We start from the raw sequence: 26,921 nt of genomic DNA on the forward strand, positions 1-26,921 counted from the left end.
ATGGTTCAATTAAAACTATTATATACAAATGCTTATGAGAACTCTTCAAGAATATGTAAAATAAGTACCTCTAATTCATCTTGTCTCTGTATAGCCTTTTTGCTTTGTTAGGATGACCTGAGGTTCTTTATACCTTTTAATATTGTTACTGAATCTGAAAAGTCTTGTGCTTTATTAATTTTTTTCCTTCAGCACAATTTTCTTCCACTTCTGCTCCTTCTTTCTCCTTATGGGAAGGAGATAATTTTCCTTTTTTTCCCCCTTTTTTTATTTTCCTCTTATCACTGCTTTTTCTATCTCTGTTTCTTAGCTTTCTGTTTAAGAAGATAGTATTGTAATTATACTTTTATTTGCCTTCAGATGTTTTCTCTGCTCTTCTATTTTGTATTTGGTTACTTAAAATTTAGATCTCTTTCACTTTCTCACATTTCATTTACTATGAGTGAAGGAGTAAGACACCTTCCCCCTCCTATATTCCCTATTTGTCCTTAGAACAACATGATGAATTGTCCTTTTTGTTTCAGACGTTACAGTAACTTGGAAATGATCCAGTTGTCTGTACTATATTCAAAGAGGCTGAGTTATTCAGCAGTTTTATGTACTGATATATCTTAGAACAGCACAAATTTCAGAAAGTCTTGAGATACTTGTGGATAAACCATCTCTGAATTTTGCTAGAATATCTACAATTTGGAACAATTCCATTTTACTGAGACGATAGTCTTTGATACTTAAAATGAAGACTTTCAGTGTTTTCTGTGGATTTCCACACCCACTGTATAAAGAGGAAAAACTCCACTACTTGTGAAGTTACTAATGTAGAGCTGGTCTTTGTCTCAAGCCACCCAAGTTATTGCATGCAGCTTTGTTGGTCTGTTAGTGTCACTTCTCTTCCTTGTTCTAATATATGACACATACCTGTAACCTAAACTGCCTGTATGCAAATGCTAATGCTGTCATGCATACAAATAAGTGTGCTCCATTTCATGAGAATTGAGCTTTATTGTACTGATAATGGGATAAGTGCATTCATGGATAACTAGATTTCAACAGCAAAATGATTTGCTCCTAGACAAGCTTCCCATCATTGATTCCTACATTTGTTCCACAGAGCACAGGTAAGAGCCAGTTCAGTGGCAGTGGAAAGTGCCACAGTGTGGGTCTGATGGTGAGAGACAGAGCTGACAGAGACCTGGGTGTTGGTTATGCACCTGTAATTGCTTCTCCCAGGATAAGTCCTAGGGTGATCATCACAGTGTTTGTAAATAATAGGGAACTATTCCTCTGAAGCTTGCCCGAAATGCATTGTCTGAGGCTGTATTACACCTAACTCGCCTGCTGAGTTCCAGAATGTGCTTGCAAATTTAGGATGCAGTGGAAAGGACAATGATGTATATGTATACACCTATACCTTGATAGATGTTGACCAAGAAGATAGAGAAGCTGAGTGGAATAGAAAAACCTCAGTGATGTCACAGTAGTATCTTGCTAGAAGGTAGCCTCATGTTTCTGACAAAAGTTCTGTATGGAGTTATGAATGATTGTGGAAGGAGAAAAAGCTCTTCTTTCACAGTCTAATCAAATCAATTCTTGAAATTGTAAGCTCAGTTTATAGATATGAATATACACACATACATATGTCATGCATAAATCCTTATTCTCATAATTCTCTTCCAGAACAAGTTCAGTTTATTTAGAGTGTTACACTTTGCTTTGCTTAAAAGAAAAATATTACTGTCAGATTCCTCAGTTGCAGTTTGTCAGTAAAACATTACATGTTAATAATGTTTGTTTGGGGCTTGTAACTGACTGCTTATGTTTGGAAAGTAGAGGTACTTGTGCTGAACTTTTCTTTTTGTCTATGAAGCCAACTTGGGTCATGTAGTCAACACAATTTGCTGAACCCGGTTATGTCATGCTTAGAACAGTGCTGAATATCTACTTGAATTATATTTAAGTTAGATCAAACCATTTCACAGAATCACTAACTTATAGAGGTTGGAATGGACCTCTGGAGACCATCCAGTCCAACCTCCTTGCTAAAGCAGCTTCCCGACAGTAAATTACACAGGAAAGTGTCCAGGGGATTCTTGAATATCTCTGGAGAAGGAGACTTCACAACCTCTCTGGGTAGATTGTTTCAGGGCAGTGTCACTCTGACAGTAAAGAAGTTTTTCCTCCGTGTTCCTGTCTTCCCGTTTCTGCTCATTGGCCCTTGTTCTGTCACTGGGCACCACTGAAAAGAACCTAGCCCCATCATCTTGATTCCCACCCATTAGATATTTATAAGCACTGTTAAGATCCCACTCTCAGTCTTCTCCAGGCTGAATGGACTCAGGTGCCTCTCTCAGCCTTTCCCCATAACAGAGATGCTCCAGGCCCCTCATTAGCCTTGTGTCCCTCCACTGGACTCTCTAGAAGTTCTTTTTTGAGCTGAGGTGCCCAAGGAGGTCTGCTTTGCTTTATTGAGTGAGAAAATTAATAGGGTTAATTGGCTAGGCCTGTTAATGTTATGTTAATGTTATATGCCTGAAACTGATAGATGTAGTTCACACAGAAATTTCACATATTTATGAACATAAAGTAATAACAGAAAACAATGTTTTTTTTTTTTCTATCACAAATAAAAGATAATACAGCTTTGTTATGACTATATGGAGAAGTTTTGGACATTCACACAGCCTGGTGTAATTCTGCTAGGCTGCTTCTTAAAACTGCAAATTGGCCAAACTGTTAACAAATATTAACTGGTACAGCATCTCTCATTTCAGTTGGGCTTATGTGAGTTCAGAGCATCTGAACATCTGTTCAGGTTTTTAGTAAATAGCAAAAAGGTTATAGTTAACTTTTTATTCCCGTTGTATGTGTGTTGAGATTTAGAGATCCTCTCAGTCTTCTGCTTTTCCCTTTACAGACTTAGCACCTCCAGGCTGGAAAGGCAGTTGCACAGAAAGAGCCACAAGTGGTGTTGTGTTGCTGTCTCTCACCAAAGAGCACATGGATAACCATAAGGCTGCTGTTAAAGACCTCTGTCTCACTTTCCATAAAGGTCAAATAACAGCGCTCTTGGGACCTAATGGAGCTGGCAAAACAACAGTTATGTAAGTCTGCCAGTTAATGGTGCTATGCTCCCTTCTGGTCTCTATTATGGTTTCTTAATTCAAAACATCTGTGATCTCTTTCCTGCATTTGTTTTTGTTTACGCTATTTTTAAAATAAATATTATCTTTCAATTTTTTAAACTCTCCATAGCATGTGAAATGTGAAGGCAATATGTCTATGACAAAAGCAATGCAATGAATTATGTCTTCTGTGTCACTGATACCATGATGAAATTGTTCAGTAGCAGCTGGGAATGCTTGGTTGTAGAGATGAGTACCTCTCAAAGTGTTCTTTTCTGTCATCCTGTGTGTACTCTAGTCACACAGAGTATGTGGAGCTTTAAGGGTTTTTATGTCTTACTTCTAGTTGTTACTAGAGGGCTTCCTGACCAGAGACTGAAACAAAATGGAAAACATCTGAATTAAGAAGTATGTGTATTTCTAACTTTGTTAATTCTGATCAACTTAAATAAAACCAGTGATGTAGGACAGGGAATCCATTAGCAATTACTCCTCAATGAGAATATACATGTGGAAAAAGAATTAATGGTCTGTTAAATTTGGCTGGGAAAAATGACTCTGGAAGTGAGGGAATAAAGGGTTGTTGAGATCTTGAAGGAGAAAAAAAAAAAAGGCAAAAACATTAGCAATGTCCCTCTAATTGTTAAACTGTATTGATGATCTGCTTCAACAACTTCATGTCCTTCTTCTACTGGGGCTCCAGAACTGGGTGAAGTAATCCAGGTAGGATCTCATGAGAGCAGAGAGTAGATGGGCAGAATCACCTTTCTTGACCTGCTGGTTGCATTTCTCTTGATGCAACCCAGGATATGGTTGGCCTTCTGGGCTGAAGGCACACATTGCTGGTTCATGTTGAATTTCTCATCAGTCAACACTCGCCAGTTCTTTTGCTCAGGGCTGCTCTCAAGCTGTTCTCCACCCAACCTGTATCTGTTCTTGTGATTGCCCTGACCCACATGCAGGACCTTGTACTTAGCCTTGTTGAACTTCATGAGGTTGGCATGAGCCCACCTCTCAAGCCTGTCCAGGTCCCTCTGGGATGGCATCCCTTCCCTTAAGAATGTCAACTGCACCAGTCAGCTTGGTGTCATCTGCAAACTTGCTGAGGGTGTACTCAATTCCACTGTCCATGTTGCCTACAGAAATGTTTAATAACACTGGTCCCAGCACCAATCCCCGAGGAATGCCACTTGTGACTGGTCTTCACTTGGACACTGAGCCACTGACCACAACTCTGAGTGCGGTCATCCAGCCAGTTCCTTATCTGGCGAGTGGTCCATCCATCAAATCCATTTTTCACCAATTTGGTGACCAGGATGTCATGTAGGGCAGTGTCAAATGCTTTGCACAAGTCCAGGTAGATTACATCAGTTTCTCTTCTTTTATCCACTGCTCTTGTAACTCCATCATAAAAGGCCACCAAGTTTGTCAGGCATGACTTAACCTTGGTGAAACCATGTTGGTTACCACCAGTCACCTCATCTTTATTTTCCATGTGCCTTAGTAGGGCCTTCAGGAGGATCTGCTCCATGATCCATGGATGGATCTCATTGAGTCCCATGGACTTGTATCCAAGTGTGAGATATGCTTATATGCTGATTTTCTTTCATTTTCTTGCATCAGATCACTGTTGACTGGTCTGTACCCACCTAGCTCTGGTACCATTCTTATCAATGGAAAGGACATACGAACTGATCTGGCTGCCATCAGGACAGAGCTGGGTGTTTGCCCACAGTATGATGTTCTGTTCAACATACTAACAGTACGAGAACATCTGCTCCTTTATGGATCAGTGAAGGCACCTGGCTGGACAAATGAACAGTTGAATCAGCAAGTCAGTGGGTAAGAGTTCTTTCCTTTGTTGAAATCTGCCAAGTAAATCAGTCATCTATGGCAAACCACTTAAACAAAAGTTCTAAAGCAAAACTGGAAAAAGAAGCAACTGGAAACTGCAAGTTGATTTCCATGAGTTTTTATCACAATTTGCATTCTGAAATTGTTCCTTGAAAATTGACTTCCTAGTTTCTAGCCTTTACTTGCATATATCTGTAGTGAAACTGTGTCAATGTTTAAAAATCTGGTACACTGAACTATCAAACAATCATGTTTTGATTTGAGTGGAGATAGATAGCCTGGTAGCAGCTGTAGCAGTTCCTGCCTCACCTTCTTGCTGTTATTGGATAGGCAGATGGAAGCTAAACTAATATGTTTTCACCCTGAGATTTCAGTTAAGTAAACAATGATTTTATTATTTTTTATTTTTCTCACATTTCTCTGAAATTTAGGAATCAAATGTATGCTTTTCTAGTAGTGTGCCAGTGCAAATATTGCTTACCTTTTTATGCATACTAGCTTGTGGGGAGTGCTGGGCATTTCAGCATGTCAATGGAAATGCCAAGCTGATGGGATTTTTCTTTACAATTAGGCATACGTAGATTGATTTGAGGCAAGGTGGCTTTCCTTTTTAATAGCTATTATAAAATCCTGTTGCTTTAAAATTCTGATCTGAAAATCCTTTGGCATGAGATGCTGCAATCTCTCCTGAAACAAAAGAAATGGCTCTCCAAAACACATGGGAGAACCAAACATAGAGCTTAGTTAAAATTTATACAAATTAATATTCTTTATTTTATTGTACTTAATCTGCTGATCTGTAACTTCAGCAGCAGTCTGTCATAGTAATGGCACATAAGCATGCTCAAGGCTCTGCAGGCCTTGCCACTAAGAAAAAAAATATTAAGACAATAAATACGGTAAAATGTCTCATATTAAAATAGGAAAAAAAGGGGGGGGAGTGGGGGGGAAGCTTTTCATTAAATAAATAAGAAGAAAGCAGCTTTTAAAGAGATTAACAATCATCAGTTTCCTGGATATATATCTGGAAAGCAACTATTAAAAAAAATATTAATCTGCATATTCACTCATATGATTTATGAGATTACTTTAGGACCATTAAGCCTTTTATATCTTGTTAGCCAGGCTGAAAGTAACTGAAAGCTTTTTGGTCAATGACGAGATATTCAGTGTGATGAAAAGTAAGTTAGTGGTCTTTCAGTGCTGTCCTTATTAGACACATGCCCACATTCTACTCAACTGCGTGACAGTTGAAGGGCCAGGGCTGAGAAGGGTCTGTGTGTGTGTGTGTGTGTGTGTGTGTAAGGCACTCCCCAGTCCTTCATACAGGAACCTCTAAGCAGCTTGAAGTAGGTTACACAAAGTAGTGATCTTCTACCTGGATACTGTTAATCTGTTTACTTCACAGGAACATGTCTTAATAATAATAATAATAAGGCAGTGTTACAAGAAGTAGTGTTACCCTATCATTTACTTTAAACCAAATAACTAGAGGCATTTTTAAAGTTGATTACATAGTTGCAAAAACTGAAGCACTGTTTGAGTTGTGAAACTAACAATCTTTATGTGGTTTAAGAGCCTACAATCTAGAGTTTGCTTAAATCAATGAACAAACTAGTATTTATTCTGTTGAATTTAATTTCAAAATTATTCTTATCCTGCCCAGTACTGTTACAGAATAGTTCAGTGGTGAGAGCTATTATTGTTTGTAGGTAGAAAATAAAGCTGTTTTCTATTATTTTTTGTCACCAAACTCTAAAATCAGTCAGAGGTAGTGTTTTGTTATCTTTCCTCTACAGTCTTTTTGATCATTCTGCAGTGAGTGGACATGAGATGACCTGAAAGCTTTTCCAAACTTAGTCAAGCGTCTATATTCGTTTTTCAGAGCTCTGGAAGATGTGGATTTATCCCAACACCAGTACAAACCTGTTGGGGCCCTTTCTGGGGGAATGAAAAGGAGACTGTCAATTGCCATTTCCTTTATTGGAAACTCAAAGACTGTTGTTCTAGATGAGCCTACCAGTGGAGTAGATCCATGTTCCCGCCGTAGCATTTGGGACATTCTACTGAAGTACAAAGCAGGTATAAAGTTTAGACGCATGATTTGTTCCTTATTTTCCATCCTGCAATTCTGTTTCAACAGATTTAAACTGGAAAGTTTGAATATTAGTATTGCTATTTGGTAACTAAATACATTCATTTCAGAACTAACATTTAATCAATTCAGGAAACTTTAAAGCAGCCAAGTGAGACAACAAGAATTATCTCCTATCTTACAGAAAGATGCCTAATCTAATAGGCTCATTTTAGTTTCTAGACCTTTTCTACCATTTCTATTGTCTTTTTTTTGTTTGTTTGTTTTGCTTGCTTCTCAAAGTTTTCTTTTTCCTGGCTTTTATTTCCCATTTTGTACATATCTGTATGTGGGTGCATATGTTTTTCTAATGATGACAGACTCATCAGTCAGTCTGTAATGTTAATTTTTTAAGTGCCTTGAGGTGAAAAATGGACTGTGGGAAGTCAAACTTTTCAACAAGTGAACACTCAATTAGCTGTAATAAACCACAGTGAATAATCCATTGAAACAGACACTGCTGTTATGCGGTTTTAAGGAATCCTTTAAGCTCTTGTAGAGTAGCTTGAACTTATAGTAGGCAGTATCAAGCCACTGCATATAATAAAAGGCAAAGAGTGTTTAGACCAGAGTCTAGAGTATCTACTGAGTGTAAATCTTGAATAGAGGTTTTGTTTTTGTCTTGGGTTATGTTTCGAAGGGACCTGAAACACGTTCTCTCGAGGTTAAAGTATCTTCCCGAAAGGCAGATTTATTTCTGTGGGAGCAAGGATTTGTAGATGTACTAATCTTTCTGATGCAGGTTGCACGCTGATCTTTACTACTCACCATCTTGATGAGGCAGAGGTGCTCAGCGATCACATTGCCATTCTGCAACAGGGCCAATTGAGGTGCTACGGTTCTCCTTCTTATCTGAGGGAAACATATGGCCAGGGGCACAGTCTAACGCTCATAAAAAAGGTATACCAAAAATGTATTGTGCAAAACTTAACAGTGCCTGCCAAGTAATAGTTGGTTATATTCCAAGGATATTCTAGGCATATTCTTCCCCAACAGAAAGTAATATGTGATAGAGAGACAGCAAAACAACTTTTAATCATTTTTCTTCTTATTTATTATTATTATTTTACTTAGAAGAATACAGGGACATCTCTGAAAATGATGAATTTAAAGATTTAACTGAAATTTCAGTGTTCTTTATTCCTGTGAGGTAGCCTTTGTGTCCCAGGTTAGATGATGCAGTTTCATCAGTGTAGATTTTCTTATATGAATTCTACCAGCAAGTTCTTTGCTTCTGCTAACTTTCTGCTAACTCTTAAATTTTTTATTTTATTTATTTATTAATTTATTGTCTGTGTGATTGTTTTTCGTATAGCCCTCTGTGTTTGAAATCCAGGATCCTAAGCATGTTGTTCGGGTCACATCATTGGTACAGACTCACATCCCAGAAGCTTTCTTGAAAGAGAACAGTGGGACTGAAATAACCTATGTGATTCCAGAAAGGGCAGATAAGACCTCTTTTAAAGGTCTTTTCCAGGCTTTAGATCAAAACCTTCATCGTTTACATGTGACTGGCTATGGCATTTCTGACACCACCTTGGAAGAGGTATTTCTAGTTTTTTTGTCATGGCACTTTCTTTTTAGAGAATCTTGTATTTGCTTCTATTTGTCCTTGACTGTATCTGTCCTATTTCACAACAGTTTCTTGTGAGAAGCTTGTCTAAGAAAAAAAAAAAAGACAAAAAAAAAAAAGACAAAAAGAAAAAGACAAAATCTATACTTTGTATTTTTGCTGTTACTATTAAAATAAAAGGCCACTCCACTACAATGACTTTTGCCAAGAAGCTGATGTGAATCCCAAAGAACTGTGTAACGCATGAAAAGATTTTTCTGCATTTAACAAAGGAAAATTTGTGTCTGACTTGATCAAACCTAGTATTGTTGTCTAGCATCTGAATGAACTTTGAACTTGTAACGTTGAAGGTTTGGTTCAGATAGCTCAGGGGAGAGGAAAAAAATACTTTACAGAAAATACTTTTTGAATTACAAAGATCTAAATCTTAGGACTTTGCATAACTGTCCTGTGAATATCTAAGGAATACTGTGCATGTACCGGGGAGGGGGGAGAGGGAGAGGGAGAGAGGGAGAGAGAGAGAGAGAGAGAGAGAGAGAGAGAGAGGAACACTTATGTATATACACATTTGTATATACATAATATATATATACATATATATATATATATACATACACATATGCACACACTCAAGAGCAGAGAAGGGGACTCTGTATTGCTACTTCATCACTTCGGAATTTAGCTGTGTAACTAGTCATACCAGTGAGAAGTTATGTTCCTTGGATTGTTTTCACCTGGACTATAACTTTTAAACATCAAGATTATAGATCATTTTGAAAATAACACCTTTTTTCTACTTCAAGTGATGATAGGAGACTAATGTCAGTATTTTATGATACAAAGACTACACTATTTTTATTTGATGGTGCAATTCACTCAGCATCACTTTGTGAAACTCATTTCTCCTATGACTACCTATAATGTTAAAGACAGACAATGTTGGACAGTATTTCTAACAGAAAATTGAAAGATATGTTAATTAAAAACCCCACTCCAATAACAATATATGAAATACAGATGAATATAAAGTGTTATATCTTAATATACAGCAATAAGTTCTGTATAGAAATGCCTCATCTCCCTCTGTTTCATGGAAATGTTTGAGATGTTATGTAGTGTTGTGGTCAGCTAGTACACAAAGTCTCCCAGATAAAAAACTTTTTCCAATTTTATGAAAATAAGACTTCTGAAGGCCTGTCAGATGCTAATTATGCGTTATATTTTTACTGTGTGTGATATTCATATGGGAATTAGTGAGGTGAGATGTTTGAAAGTGTCAACAGTTCTGAGTTCAACATTAGTAGTTTAGAATCACTGCTCATACATAATCTGTGGGGAAAAATAAAGAAAACCTTATTAATGTAAGTAAAACCTCAAATGTCAGTTGTTCAAGAAATTAATTGAACAGATTCACCACCAAGTGGAGCTGCTGTACCCTGAAGTGATCCATTGGGATATGTCTTTAGGACTGTGTTCATATACTACAGACTTATTAGCATGCTTTATAAGTGTAAACATTCTGGTTTTAAACTGCAGTTCAGAGAATACTATGACAGCACGTGTATGGCTTATTTTGAAGTGAAGATCTATACAACTGGGTTGTTTATAAAGAGAAAAAAAGAGCCTCCTTGATGACTCTCTCACATATGAACACAGTAGGTTAGCTAATGTGGCAAGAATTTGCTGTGGCTATGGAAGAGAGGAAAAAAAGAAATACAGTACAGGTTTATAAAGTGAAGTCTGTCCCTTCTCTATATAATTCTATGAGGCAAGTCAAAAACTATTGGAAAGCCCTGTAATTTGCTTTCAAATTATATGGGATGATTAATATGCTGTAAGTAAGAATAGTGTTTACTGCCAGCATTTATAAATTTTAAGGCAATGTGTATATTAACAAACTTTTTTTTTAACATCCCTATGGGACACCTTAGGACTTTGCAGAATTTGTAAAGTAAATGTGAAGTAGTCACTGGAAGAACTGGAGACTTCTTTAGTTGTGCTTCATCTGCTATTCAGTTGTGAGCTTGCTTTTGCTTGTTTTCCGCAGGGAAGGTTAAAATAAAAAGCTTTAAAGATGGTATTTGATATTGATGTATCATTCTTCAGCTTGAAGACTTAATGCATTAATTTAGGATGATTTCTGCCATCTCCGTATCTCATCATTAGTTGTTACAACCTCCATATTCCATTTTCTTATCAAAAGCCTCTTTGCATTGGCAACTAAATGGATAGCACATAATAGTGCTATTTAGTCTATTCAAACAATTCAATCTGAAAACAAAGTACTCTGACTTTAAAGGAACAAATGTGTTACAATCTTTATTTTATCCTTTGTTTTCGTTCTCTCATTCACTCACCATTATTCTTTTTTAATGTGAGGGATACTTCCTTTGCTAAAATCTTAGACTTCAAGGGAAACCTGTTTGGCATTCATTCTTCAAAAGAATTTTGAAGTTCTAACAAAATAAGTTCCTGACACATTCAAATCTCACTAATATTATATTTGCTTCATTTTTTATTTAAAATCTTTTCCAACTCTGTTTTTGTGTACTTCATAATGTTTATAATCCAAAGATAGGAGAGAAAAGAGGAGGACAGAAGGGTGGTTGAACTATGTATACGCCAAATGCTCTCTGGAGGGTGATGTTTAACTTGCCAGCAATTCTGAGTTTTCAGAACTAATTCCTTTCTTGCTTAGCACTGAGGAGAGTACTAAACCACTGAAACTTTGCAAAATAAGATGAATCAAAATATCTGTTATTGGAATTTCTTTAAATTCAGTTCATTGAAAATAATCAATTTGCCCCCAAACTTTCCCAAGAAAGGCCTTGACCTATTTTGGCCTTGAAACAGTATATAGCCTCTAATGGGATTGAGTTCTGTTTAGTGTTTGCTAACATCTAATGAGAGCACAGTTACATTAATCTATTTCACTGTGGTATTGCCACCTGTTCAGATCTTTTTCCTAGAGGGCAACACATCTTCTACACCTGCTCACAACCTGGTGGTTTGAAAGAAGCTGCCTGTCTGGTAGCTGCTACTTGCCACTAGTGCTATCTTCCTGAACAGCCAGCATATCCCTATCCCCAGGAATAGCAGAGATGGTCCTACAGTCAGGCATGCAGCCAATCCTCAGAGCCAAGTGCTGGAAGTGAGCCATGCTACTCCCCTCTTATTTTAAACCCTTTCCTGGAAAGCACAGGCTTTCTGTTGCTCTGAGCTGTCAAATATCTGTCTTCCTCTGTGTATGTAAGTTTCACAATCAGGAGTGCTCCTGTTTGGCAAATGGCTGGGATCAGTGGCCAGCCATTGACTCAGGTTAATGTTCATCCATAGTGAATGTCTGTAGGACTGCTTCTGCATCATTCCAGTTAGGGAAACATAGTAGCTCCAGAAGGCTATATTAATCATGAGCTGCCTGGAAGAAAATATGAATATAACGTGAATTGAAAACACAGCAAAAGGAAAATTGGCTTCTATGTAGGGAATCTATTTAAGGTTAGTATGGATTACAACTGTAGATTAGAAACTTCCAAGGGATACTGGATACTGTTGGTACTGCTCAGGCACTGAACAAAATGCAGATAAGCAGAATTTTACAAAATGTAATCATTCCTCACGTGAAAAATGAATATATTTTAAGGAAATTTTCAGATTTGGGTATTTGAGTGTTACCTGTGGTGGCTCTAGTATAGAACAATGTGTATGAAGTATTGTTCTCTGCTCGAAGATGTGTTCATAGGAGTCTGCATAGAGTATTGGGAAGATGTTAAATGCAACTTCCATGTGATCTTAATCTCATGTGCTTTTTACTTTTTTTCCAGGGACTTTCTTCTGTCTTCTGTATTACTTTTCCTTTTACCTTTACAAATTTGACTACTCTTTTTGCAAGTGTTTTTTGTAAATAAACTGCAAACAGCAGTTAACATTTTCCCACTCAAAAATAGCTAAGATACACTCAGGATTTGTAGAATAAGAGAGCAAAAAAATATTGCTAAAATATCATAGGATAGCATATGTATTAGCAAAATGTTCTTTTTTGACTGTATGGTAAAATCTTCTCTTTAAGTGATGTGTGATTACAGACAAGCTTTTTCTTCTTTAACACCAGCAGAAATTTTGATGCTGAACTGAGTATATGCAAGTGACAACCTGTTGATTATTTATTGTCCTAGCCAGAGGGCAGCCGTTCATTGTGGTTTTAGCCTGTAAAGTTTGCTTTGGTTTGCTTGACGGATTTGGTGTGCAGATGAGCTGCCTGCAAGCAAGCCCAAAGCAGCAAATTAGAACGTGGCTTTGGGCAGTCAGGATCTCCCTCCAGGGTCTAACAGAGCAATGTCAGGAGGTATTTTTTTCTATCCCTGCAATTACTAATAGCCAGAAGCGTTCCCTGAAACTTGACAGGTAACAAATGCAATCAATAATGACAATTAAATGGCAATTATATTGAGTAAGCAAAATTTAGTTTATATAGCAGTCAGGGCTCAGCAAATCAAGATATATTTCCACAACAATAAAATGCTTCAAATTGTTTGTGGGTTGGTTTTTTTTATTTTTTTGTTATAGCTGGTATTGAGTTCTTCTGCAGAAAGAAGTAAACAGTTTCTTAATGATTTTGGAAAGTTTTAGTGTAGTATAATTGGTATCTTGCAGTTCAACTCAAACAGAGAAGAGAAGGCTTTCATAAAGAGAAAGTAAATCTTGGTTGTTATTTTGCTGTTCAATTAGAGATGCTAACAGTAGCTGTATTTTCTGTTATTTATTTATTTTATCTGAATTTCCCAGGTTGCTGTTTAAATTGCAGTTCAGATTAAGACATTTTTAATTTTATTTTTCATTTGAGTTTAGAAGAAGTGGGCTGAGTATTAATAACTAAGTCACTATGAAACCTGCTCTAGGCTTCATCAGGGCTGAGAAACTGAGAAATGAAATGCATCTCTATAAAATTCAAAGGACTTTACGTGTATTGAACTATGAAACAGAATCAAGCTCAATTGGAGTGTAACGCAAATGTAGCAAAGTGTATTTACTAGTTAATAGATCTCATTGTAAAATTGGCGAAATCTGTTTCTTTTAATATTATCATTAGCTTCTTTATGATGTGTATGTATTTCCCCACTTAAGAAGATTGAACCCTTATTATTTTAGTCCAGTGAAGATTTTTAGATTGCTATGTTTATTAAAATAAAATAATTTTAATGTTTCACACAGTGTTTTTTAGATAACAGGATCTTTATTAGATCAACAGATGAGCATCATCTTCCAATCTGGAGTATGCATGTTAGTTGTTTTGCTACAAAGCATACATTAAAATTGATTAAAATTAATCTCCTTTTTCATATTCAGTGTCAAAGAACCTTTATCAGTAGCTGAGTGAGAATGGCAATGGTACAACTAGAACTCTGGTAGCAGATCCAGTTGTGTCCATAAATTTCCTGCTTGAGTATCAGAAAAGACTTGAAGCTACCCATATACCATTGATAAAAACTAAAGTGAGTGAGTTCCTACACATGCCACAGCTTAGGGAGCATAGAATGTCAAACAAGCATAGCCAGTCTGTTGAAAACTCCTCTCAGATAGATGGTGAGTAGGACAACAACACTTTTAATAGATGGAATATATTGGAATCTATTTCTTGCCCCTTATTCTCAGGGATACCTCTTCCGGAGAGTTTGAATAATTTTATAGTCATACTCCAGCAGAGTGGCCACTGCAGCCCCTACTATTGCCTGACAGTGGAAAGCTACATACAGTTTAAAAACAAATTATCTATAGAAAATTGAATCTAAATTATTTTTTCTACTCTCTTAAAGGTATTTCTGAAGCTACTGCAGGACTCGGAGAAGATGCCATTTGTTCCACAAGAAGCACATCTGAACAATGCAAAAGATGCTGAATCAGCCTGTAAGTAGAAAATTAGATACTTTCTAATGCAGATAGATTCATAAATATCACAAATCCAAAGATAGCATGCACAAATCTTCTAGAGTTCAGGGATGCGTAAGGAAATGGAGAACACTGTCTATAACAATCTGGTAGTAGGTTTTCATACACCTATTATGATTCACCTCAATATCATTTTTCTTCCCATCCTTCTAAAATATGTTCACATGCACACGCTTTCTCTTACTGTATCAGTGTTCACATACTTCTTGCTACCACTACCTGACAACTAATTACCCCCTTTAACTCATGATGGATAAATATTTCTGAGATACACAGTGGATATATCGTGTGGGATATATTAGAAAGGTATACTCATTTCCACCTACATTTAAATAATAATAATAAAATTTATTTCCTCCTGCATTAGAAGGTGCTTTTCCTCTCCTTTGACATGTTGTTTCAGGTTCCCTTGCTTATTTGCTTTCAAAGAAACTGTCGCATTTTTTACTTGCCTGCCTGCAAGCACAGGAAGAGCTCCTTATTGACATTTGTGAAAGTCTTAGGAAGCTCGTTCTCCTTAAAAACTCTTGTTAGAAGTCAAGATTGCTAATGTTGCTTGCCCACTAAGCTGACCAGTATTTTCTCATTGTTCCTGGTAGTCTTGTCTATATAACTATCACGTTTGTTTCTATTTGAAGATTTATGTCTAAATTACAGAATTCTTGGGCTATGAGTACAACACTTTATTCTGTCTGCAATACTTTACTTCTGTTTTTGTAGAACACGGGCACGGCAGCTCCTGGTCTGTGAATGTGGACTTTCATTATTCCAGTAATGGAAACAATAATTTTAATCCTGTTTAAAAGATAGTTTTCAGTACCTCTTTTTAAAGAAAATAACAATCAGTTGTACATTTATTCAAGGCTCAGCTAGGATATTCAAACCTGTTTCAAATCAAAACAGTCTGTCTTCTCCACATTGCGTTTTCATTAAGAATAAGATTTTACCATTCCTAAACTAATGAAAACACAGTATACTGTACTGAAGAACTTGATATCTTTTACAATCCACATTTCAAAAAAACTGTTTAGCATTTGTCACATTGATAAAGAATCTAGTAATCGGGGGCCCTATGTTTTTCAGTCTGATAAATTATAGTAAGAAACTGATAATAATGCCATTTCTTTAGGGATGAGATTGCTAGAAAATTGTCATTCAATGCAGATGACTGTCATTTATCATTAAAGAGAGTTGTGAAATGTAGGCATAAGGGATCTGAGAAATGGTCATGAAGGTATCCATCATTGTCAAAGTTAACCAGAATACTCTGTGGGCAGTAGCATGACCTGTATAATTTTGAAAGCAAATTCAAAGGCAGTCAAACTTTCTTTTGTCAAAGTAGTTAAATGAATTTTCAAAAGCCCGTACAGCAAACAGCTTAGTTATTGGGAAGATCACAAGATGCTGCTATTTGATTTATGAAAGAATTTACATTAGAGAGCTCCATTTACAAAGTATAAGACAGGAGTGTTGGGTATCCTTTGGTAGTACTGAGGCCTTGAGGGCTCAGGTTTGTGTAGAAACCAAAACATTATCTTTTATCTCCCAGAAAAGTTGTATTGGGGCTGTGTGCACATCCCATCTTAAATAAGTAGAGAAAATGAATGAAACTAGTTCATGACTTTGGCTGATGACAATGTCAAGAAGAGGCAAGAAACATCTGCTTGGTAAAACAGGAAGCTAGAGCTTTGATACTTTCTGTTCTTGTTTTACAGTGATTTACTATGCTACATCTGACAGCTGGTAGGGTGCTGTGTTTTTAATCTGTGACTAAAACAGTGCTGATGACACACCAGTGTTTTAACTGTTGATGAACAGTGATTCCTGTGCCAAGGCTTTCTCTTTTTTGCACTCAGGCCCTCTGTGTACTGCATGTAGGCTGAGGGATATACAAGAAGCTAGACGGGGACACTATCTGGATGAGAGGGTTATCCTACTCTTTACAGTCACTTTTTCACACTATATATTGTCAATACATGTCAACCTCAACAATAAAAACTGAGAGGAGATTTTTTGGGATGGAGCTAGTCATTGCTTGGAGACTGGCTCTACATTGGTCTACACGTTGGAGGTACTTCGTGATTGTATTTCCATCATGTTTTTTTTATTATTATTATTTTTAAATATATATATTATTTTCTTCCTCCTCCGTTCACTTATCAAGATATCTTTTTACTGAAACATGAGTTTTCCTGCTTTGGCTCTCTTTTTTCTCCCCTTGATGCTATGGGGTTATGGGAGAGAGTGAGCGAGCAGCTGTGTGGTGCTTAGCTGCTGGCCAGAGTCAACCCCACCTCTCCTCTTATGCCAAATAAACTCGGAATTATTTGACTCTCTCTAAATGGAAATACTACAGGGAACTAGAAGTCCATTAACTTATATGTAATATGTACATTGATTACCGTTTCATAGCTGTGGAAAAAAAGAAGGATAGAGTGAGTTTGCAATGACTGAATGATTGGAGCCAAATATCCTTGAGAAATGGAGAAGACAACTTTTGGGAGTTCAGTAAAGCTTACCATGAACTACAGCAGGCAGTATGTGTTCAAATACAATTAGCAGAGCTGAGAGTCCACGGGGTCCATAGCTAGTCCATACCTAACCATGAATAAATAGCAAATTTTTCTAAGCATATGCATAAGTAGAAAGTAGGCTATGGAATAGATTCACTAAACTGTTAAAGGACTAATAATGGAATGTTTAGATATTCAGATATCTTGCTGAAGTACCAAATGAATTAATTAATCTTGTTGGATTTTATGTCTTAGACAAGTTTGGCAGATACCAACTTTGGTACAAAAGTCTTCAAAAAGTAAAACACAGTTGGAACTATACTCTAAAATCAGAGTTTAAATGAAAGTAAACTACTGGAAATTCAAAATAAATAAAATGATAATTTTTTACACACAGTGATACATAACAATGGAAATTCATTGTCACAAAACATCATAGAGACTGACTGTGACAAAACAGAAGTGCTTTTAAAGCTTATTCATCTTTATACTGCTTGGCTAAGTTCGCCACTGAAAGTGCTGGAATGGAAGCAAGTTGATGGATAGCTAGTTTTACTAGTTGTTTAAACCTGAAGCATACATTTCAGTCTTCTGGTAAATTAACAGTATAAATAATACTTTACTACAAATTCAGCACTAGAAACTAAGAAGTGCCAAAACAACTCATCTAGAAGTAATAGGTACATTGATTGCCTTCCGATTGTTTATTATTGTTTTAACTATTTTCTTAGAGGAAATACTGTGATTCTGGCATATGTTGAAAATTTCTCCTCTTTCAGTTCTTTGCCTTCTTATTTCTCAACCCTGAGTCTTGCTTCTTTTCTCTTTATGTCACACTTTCAAGAGTGTCCGAAGCATAGAATATTAGTAGTCATGAAAAGATTTCTGATTTCACAGGTCAGATCATCTAACTTGTTTAAAGGTAATATGCATTTTTGCTTTCTCAGTAAGGGCATAAATGTAGCTCCTTTTATCCTTCTGAAAATAAATGGTTAGGATTTTATACTTACTTCACATGTGTTTCATTCTTCATCTGCTACTTCTGTCATCCCAAAATATTCCCTCTCGGTTGCTTTCCTTGTGGCTGATACCTGGTCTTTTTCAAAGATCTTGAGCTTTCTGTTAGAAAGGTTTGTTCATTAAATGGCTATTAGCAAATAGGAAGGGTGGCACTCTTTTTTAGTATAGAGAGGAATTCTCACAATGCCAAGAAGTTGATATGCTTCCTATTTTCCATTTTCCTTCCATTCCCATATTTGTCTCTATTGCTGTTAAATAGAAGAAATGAACCCTGCCTGCCTTGCTCACAGAGGCCTTTTTCTTCTTACATCCCTAGAGATAAAAGTAATAAACTGCCTGCCAAAAGGGGTTCTCAATTAAAATATACAATTGCAGTTTTCTGCGTGGATGAAAGCAGCTGAGAAAATGATAATCCCATCTGAAATTTCTGTTTTGGAAATCATTATTTGCTCATGAATATATTCTGTTGATGGAATTGAGATATTTCCATAGAAGGGTACCCTTTGTGAGTTAGCAGTAGCTGCTTTCCTTCACTGTGTAATTTAGTATTTCCACTGGTTCCTAAAATGTAAAACACTTAGACTGAGAGGTATGTTTGAAGAAATGTCATACATATATACATTTAGATCAAGATGTGAGGTTGTGGTTTGAAATTTACTGACTATTTTTCATTTCTAACTAATTGAAAATAATGAAGAAAAGTATCTCATCCCACCTTATGATGGAAGAGATACTGCCTTTTCTATTATATTTAGAGGAAGCACGGTCATCTAGAGAGACATTTTTTGTGGGTGACAGGAACTGATAGGTGTGTTAATGTGATGGTGATGACTGCATGTTGAATTTCTACGTATCTCATCCTATCTCGTAGCTCATCTACTATGCTTTAGGTACTTCTTGGAGCTGAAGGACAAAAGATTCAGATAGTTGTGGATGTACTAAAAATGCTTTGTTTAGCCAGAGTTAATTGATATTACTGTCTTAGCACTTCATCCAAGCAATCAAGCCAAGCTTTTATCTTACTTATTAGCATTTTGATATCTCATTGACAACATGTTTCTTTAGACTCTGTTTTTTTTCCCTCAGATTTGCTAGTGCTTCCTTTTCTCCCTCTTTTCTCTTCTCTCCCTCCCTCCCTCTCAATTGTGTGTGTATATATACACCAGAAGAAGGTATTGGTGGTATGGCAGTAGAGATTGAACCCTCCTGCCGATATTCTATTACATTTTGTTGCTGTGTGACAGGTGGCAGCAAAGGGACAGTCTGAGAGAATGGCATCTGACATGTAAGTGTAGATGGAGCAAAGGTGTGTCATTGGATTCCTCCATGTGGAAAAAATGGACTGACACTTGCTGAATGTTTATGGAGACAAAAAATAGGACGGAAGCACAGTGAGGTGGTGGGTGGTGCTCTTCAGCTGCGGTGACAGTGATGTGAACAGCAAGCTGTGTTCCGGATGGCCATACAGATTTTTATGAGTGGCATGCTGGCTCTTGTTCATTAGTGGTGAAAATACATAGTTAATGGTGGTGACTGTTGAAAAATAGTGTTTTGTAGCTGAGAATTTGCTCTGAATTATTGTGCTTTTGTATCTGTTGTAGTTTCCCTAGAAATAATTGGGAGGCAATACTTTTGGAACAACCTATACATATATATAATATGACCTCTACCTCTGAAACTTTGCCTCATATTCAAGAATTTCCTGTTGTTTTCTTTCTGTTCCTATATATTGCTGAGGCTATTACAACAGCTGCAGACAGGGAAAAGGTATTGCTAGCCTTTATGAACTTTCACAGTATTTTTAAAATTCTCTCTTTTAATGGAATGTTCAGGAGGCTTGTTCTGCACTCTGCAGGACTGCTTGTCTTCCATTTCATATCATAGTAATTCCTAAGTAATCCTTTATTAATTAACAAATTAATAAATAGACTAGTAGAAATCTTTCTAGGATGTTAGATGAGATCCTAGCAGACAGGATTCCTGTATTCAATTACTGCTTTTGTGAATGACTTTGTGTTTTTTAGTGGTGTCTCATTTTTTTTTCACATTTGTAACATCTCCAAAAATCTTTATTCAGTGGCAAGTTAGAACAGCAAGGTGATGGATTGCCTGATGTAACACTAATATGGGCACACCTATAGCAATATTTACTTCCTAGCTAAAATAGTGAAATCCTTTTTGGTTCATGGTCTTTCTCTTGCTCAGTAGTATGAGTTTTACAAATATAGTGTTTTTAATGTTCAAGATAAACTGGTCGTTTCTCTCCTTCATTATATGGGATCTTTGTGTTGGAGGAAATTTTGACTCAGAGAATTGAAGTCTCAGATATAATGTCAGTAAACATTTATTCTTAATGGCTTGTCTCAGCAGTGGATTCATTTTTAATAAAGGGCTTGTGTTGTTCTGAAGGCATCCTAATCTCCGAACTTCTTCTTGATTCTTACTATATTTTATGCCCCCCTTTTTAATGTTAAAAATTCAGTATGGTCCCTTGAATTGCACTTGCTAAATATCCAGTAGCGTGGATAGGATTCAGACTCTTATGGTTCGGCCACAACTGTATTAAATGGATAGTTTAAAGAAATAGTTGTTCCATATTCCAAGTTTAGCCTTCTTTAATAAGGGGAATGAAAATACAGTGAAGAGGAAGAAATGTTGTAATAAAGCTTAACGTACTGTGAAATAGGATGATGTCTGTAAATCAAGGAGGCTCTTTGGTAAATATTTTACAGTTACTTATATGAACATTATGAAACAACAGAATGAAAAGCTCTGTGTTCACTCATCATGTAAATTATCAAGCACAAGAATATACAGCGTGATTTAATTTATTAACTAAATATGAAACACCTTTCTGAGGGGAAACAAGCACATGACATTTTTCTGCCAGCCTGTGTGTGAGGTTTGCTTATTGTTATGAATACAAAGACTTTGTAAATTAATTTTCTATTTCAAGGAGGACTGGCTGATGTAAGTCACTAAATGCATTTAATCAGGTCTGAATGGATGCTGGGGAAAAAGTCTATTTTGTAGGATCAGGTTTGGGACAAGTGGTGGTCTTAATATTTTGTGTATTTAAGAAGTGGTGATATCAGTATCTACTGTCAAAGGCATGTTGGGCATATCTCTTATTCTAATTGTAAGAATAATTTATTTTCTTAAAAGTGATTGTGAGGGTGAGGCAGCACTCAGATAGTGAGAGTGAATCGCTGTAGACACAGGACTGGAGCCCTGTTCTCTTAGGGATTGCACAATGTAACCAGAATATGAGTTCCTTAAATAGATATTTTATGTAAACTCCTCTGGACCTCTCTGTCAAGAGTTAGATCCTTCACAAATGCGGATTCTATCCTCTCTAAAGAGAAGATTGATGAGGGAACATACAGCAGAAGTTTGTGAAAGCATAAGAGGAGTTATTGGTAATTCATGCTAATTTAGGCAAAATGATTCAGGTTAACCCCTGAAGGGGAAGAAAAGTGAAATAGGGTAAGTTTTTATCCAAATGATTTGAAGTGTCTGACATGGAAGTGCTGGAAGTATAAATTAATAGAGATGAAGACTTGAAGGGATGGCAAGCTGGACATGAGCCAGCAATGTGCCCTAGCAACCCAGAAAGCCAACCATATCCTGGACTGCATAAAAAGAAGTGTGGCCAGCAGGGCAAGGGAGGTGATCCTGCCCCTCTGCTCTGTGCTGGTGAGGCCTCACCTGGAATACTGCATCCAAACATGGAGTCTCCTCAGTACAGGAGAGACACAGAGCTGTTGGAGCGCATCCAGAAGAGGGCCACAAAAATAATCCAAGGGATGGAAAACCTCTCTTATGAGGACTGGCTGAGAGAGTTGGGCTGTTCAGTTTGGAGAAGAGAAGGCTGCTAGATTCCCTGATAGCGACCCTTCAGTATCAAAAGGGGGGCTGTAAGAAAGAAGGGGACAGACTCTTTAGCAGTCTGTTGTGATAGACAATGGAGAAATGGTTTCACACTTAAAGAAGTGAGTTTTTTTTTTTGAACTTTTGTGTTTTCTTCTGAACTTCTGTGTTTTTCTTCTACAGTTGAAAATAATATGAATGTTCAAATATATTGAGAATACCTTCTCAACTTAAATTTGCATGTTGGCACATAGAAGTTTTTGGAAGAAGACTCATACTGTCGTGTTTAGGAACATAAGGATATTTTTTGTTGCATATTTTTTCTGTATAAGTGTCTTAAATATCACTCAGTAGATGCAGTCAATATTTGTGTAGATAAATCAAAAACAGCAATGCTACGGTTGTGATGCACTTAATCAAGTCAGGGTGTAGAAAGTGAAAATAAGATAGGGGAAGGTAAGTTTTATCCTTCCTTTATTGTTTTTATAATATCAGTTTTCCTAAGGCATTTTAGCACCTCTGTTTAGCACTTAGGATTTAATGACAGGATCACTGGATTGACTTTGTTTATTTTGCTTGTATATTTATTGTTGGGAAAATTACTGTCTTTATATTTCTGAGGTTATGATAAAGTTTTGAGCTGAGGTATTATCTGAATTTCTTTACACTGACTTCTGTTTCACACTTTAACCACTAGAACTACAGGAGTAACTGCTTGCTTCTCATTTTCAGGTCAGGATATTACTAGTAATCACATATCTGTTCTCTAGATGGTAGTAACATTCTGCAGGAGGACAAGATTTTTATTGCTTAAAGCCAACAAAAATTTGGTTTAGGAGCTACAAGGAAAACATGCAGAGCAGATTCAATCTGAAAGGCAGCATACCAAGCAACCAGCACTTACAGATGCATTTCTTTTTGTTAACTGTTCAGGCAGTAACTTTATATAGGTCACAAAGTGACAACTTGGTAAGATTTGTTTATTACACTGCTGCCAGTCAATTCCTCATCTGAAATATATGTGCAATTTTATGACATATAGACCCTATGTTGGAGTTCTGTATAGGTGGTAATTTTCATCTTGTTCTGTATGTCTCTGTTTTGCAGTTTGTATAGATTACTGTATTCATTAGAGGCATTAGGAACAAAATGGAACATTCAGTTCTGTTAATCAAGATCTTCATAGCAGTTTAGTACCACTATTTATAAGATAACAGAATGCTTGAGGAAGTAGTGAGGAAGTACATCAGATAGATTTTTCAATTGTTTCCTGTAACTGTAGGTCTCAATAAAACATGCTTCTTGTAAAACTCAGTCATCTTTCAGTTTTGAATTGTTTTCCTGCAGAAATTCTAACATGATTTTATTGTTATTAGAGCAATTCCAGTAAAGACAGCATCTAAAAATATTCTTAATTGTTCTTAATTATTGCTCCATTTGTTGTCAAAGTTTTCTCTGAGCAATTCGAGGAGGCTTGTTTCGGAGTGCTTTTAAATCTTGCATTTAAGCTTTTATGTTGTGGTAGAGAGAGCGCTCAGCTTGTGTTTCTTCTATGCTCTTTCGCCAGTTCTTCACCAAACACAGAAGTACTGTGGACTATAGCTCTACTAGCTAGATTTGAATCAATCTTGAAATTTTGTAACCTTAGAGTAGATGTGTTTGTCAGATTCTAATAGCTAAAGTATTGATTTACTCTTCTAAAAGTATGAGGAAATGATCTCAAATGGTGTACTGCTTATTGTAATAAGAGTATCTTCTAGCACAAATGTTCTATATGGTGAATGTCTGCCTGTATTCTTTCTTTCTGCCAAACATGCTTTGTATCAGGTCAGTTGGAGTCTCTTCTGGACAATTCTGACAGGCTGTATTTCACTGCTTTTTTACTTGTAAAGAACATAGACGGTGAATTAAGGAATTGCAAATAGGCTCCTGTTTTGTAACCACTTTCCTGTGCCTGTTTTTAATCTCTCCCTTTTTTCTCTCATTCCCTTCTCCACATGGCAATTCATTGCAGGTGCATCACTGCAGGAAAGATAGTAGTACAATAAAACCAAATATCTATTTGGAAAATTATCTCCTAGAAATTGAAATTAGCATACTTGTTGCAAGTTAATCATACAGAAATTTGGAATTGGAGAATTAGGGCTACCCCAATAACAGGGATTTTTCCTTTTCAGGGCATGATACGATTATATCCATCTGGCTGAGTTTTTCATCCATCTTTTGTTTCCAAAGAATATGCTCTTTCATGTTGAATGTTTTCTGGCAATAATGCAGTTCACCACAGAAGACTTGAAGATACTTGTGCTTTATTCCAACTTATTCTTCAGTATGATTTAGGCAAACAATCTGAACTAAAGTGTACAGAAGAGAGAGAAATGAAGACAAAGATAGTGAATGATGGAAACAGTGTATTCAGCAATAGGCCCTTCTCCTTCAAGACCAGGCTAGTTTAGACAGCCGATCATACTTGGTTTTCAATGCAAGAAACCCCTTTTGATTCTCATTGGGATGTGCAGGGTAATGGATGGTAAAGGAGCACCACTGTTTCTTATTTCTTATTATTGTTTCTTATTATACTCAGGCAGCAGTCATTGTTCTCACTGGTAAACAGAGGAAAATCAACTATGTTGTATTTGAAATCTAATCCCCTTAGTTTATACCTATGATAGTTCTTTAATAAACAGAGGAGGTGCTTTTACCACTCGCTATTACATTCCAAAATGCATATATACTCAGATGAGTTTCTTTTATGGGTACATGCTTATTCATTCTGCTACTAGTAAAACAAGCAAATGGTGTTTTGACATCAGCAGCAGCTAGGGTGTTGTTTTTTTTTTCCCTTAGCTGTTATGATGGCTGTAATTGTGGTACCTTGGAAACTCAATGTGAAGTCAATTTCTGTTGTCCCAGACATGTTATGGACTAATAATAAGAAAAAAGCAAATTCTCACCACCTTTGACAGCTTGCAGTCTACTTTTAAGGCTGTATACAGTGAATAGATAAAGCAAACGTATAGGTTTGGGAAGGCAAGTGTAAACCAGGTGCATAAATCAAAATCAAAGGACTCAGTTCACTGATTTATGTACCATACTTACTGTCTGACTGTCAGTTGGACTCTTTTGCTTCCCCATATTTATCCTTGTATGACGTGCCATTTATACTTTTTGAGATTTGTCTTTTATTTTGTTAAGAGTTATGAGAAAACTTAAAGGATTTCTGCAGTGGTGTGAGTATCATGGTTTTATGATTTTTTGTGATTGGTATTTCACATCATAAAATCACGTAGTGTACTGTGAGTTAAAGAGTTAATGCTGCAGTTCTGTGGATTGTTGTTAGTTCCGGTTACCTGGTCTCAGAAGAGAAGAATGAACTACAGCTCCCAGAAGACTTAATTATTCAATTTCCGTTTCCGTTCAGGGGAAAAGATAAAACTGACTGGGAGTCATGAGACTTTCTTTTTTGCCTCCTTTATTCTGTGTGCTCTCTGGCTGTCTCATCTACAGCATTAGAGTAAAGCATTTGGTTTCAGACACTCTCTCTCTCATTTTAATTGATTTATTAGCTTCACTTCCAATTATATTGTATTATCTCTCATTCGGCTATCATATTTAGTAAATTAGTTCTTTCTGTAAGCTCATTGCTGCTGTTCTTTCATGTCTAGGCCCATCTTCCTATTTTTTTCCCTTCCTCCTTCCCCTTTTCCTGGGATGTGGGAGCATGGATCCCTTCGTCCTTTGTCACAGAACAAGGCCAAACCAGGCTGAACCACAACAGTTAGACTGGGTCTTCTTAGATTAAACAGAAAGTGAAGACCATCAGAAAATACTAAGTATATTTTAGTGTTCCTTATATGTGAGTTTAAGAGGTGACTTAGTTTCTTTGTATGTTGCTTGGGCAGTACAGATACCTAATTTAATGCTTCATATGATAGAAGTACAGCATGTACTAAAAATAGTCACGAATTTCAGAGATATAAAGGGAAAACTGGATTTAATTTTTAGTTAGTAGCCATTTTGTAAAGTTGCTAAGAAATATTTAGCTTACGTTTGATGATGCTCAGCTATGTATAATACAAGCAGTAGTAGATTCTGAGTTTGAAAAAACACAAGTTCTTGATAAACAAGCTAAAATTAGAGGATGATGTTTGGGATGTAGATGATGGTATAGCATGCCTGGAAAGAATAAGTATGCATCTTTAGTTGGATTCTTATCTCCCTTTCTGATTATTTTGTAGATCTTTGCAAGAAGCCATTATAAAATTTCCTCATCTTTTATGTTAGAATAGCAAAGGTGTGCAGCTTCTAAAATCCTTCTGTTGATTTCATTCAGTTTGTCACTGCTTCTTTCTTTTGCAAATCATTTTCTTGCATCAGCATGCCTTCTATTCTTTCCTAATCTTGCGTTTGTCCTATTTCAATGGTTAAGTTGGGAACTTCAGCTGTTACATGCTCTGAATCCCTTGAGTCTAAAGATGGAGTAGATTTCCCAACTGTGTAACACTACCTGTTTTGGTTTCTATCAGTTTTTCTTGCTCATGGTTGTTTAGTAACTACACAGCATATTATTTGGTAGAGGAGAATAAATGTAAACTGAAATGGACTCATGTTGATGCTGGACTGCTAGAGAAGGAGATGGATTCAGATGGACTTTGCTCACAGTTTGTTTAGTAATCTGTAAAATGTTGAAGAGGTGTAGTAGGTGTGAAATCTTTTTAGGGTACTCATATGCTGCAGATAGGTCTGTAGCATTAAAAGTATGTTTTCATAATTTTGCCTTTTAGCCCATGCCAGCCCTTACAATTTATCAATTTAAGGAGATGCTGAGAAACAATATACTGATTATTCAGTTTGTATCAAAAAACAGTCCTGACTTTAATTGTTTTTCA

The 26,921-nt window shown here is 36.5% G+C and overlaps 1 protein-coding gene across 1 annotated transcript in view; it reads left to right on the top strand.

The window, feature by feature from the left end:
- ABCA13 (ATP-binding cassette, sub-family A (ABC1), member 13) overlaps positions 1-26,921 on the top strand; it is a 184,527-nt gene that overhangs the window by 77,631 nt on the left and 79,975 nt on the right. Inside the window, 6 exon segments of the mRNA XM_040696008.1 lie at positions 2,915-3,101; positions 4,746-4,964; positions 6,862-7,058; positions 7,853-8,010; positions 8,426-8,656; positions 14,497-14,587. Coding sequence (XP_040551942.1) covers positions 2,915-3,101; positions 4,746-4,964; positions 6,862-7,058; positions 7,853-8,010; positions 8,426-8,656; positions 14,497-14,587 — 1,083 coding nt within the window.

The sequence above is a fragment of the Gallus gallus genome, chromosome 2 (assembly GCF_016699485.2).
Source record: "Gallus gallus isolate bGalGal1 chromosome 2, bGalGal1.mat.broiler.GRCg7b, whole genome shotgun sequence".
NCBI lineage: Eukaryota > Metazoa > Chordata > Aves > Galliformes > Phasianidae > Gallus > Gallus gallus.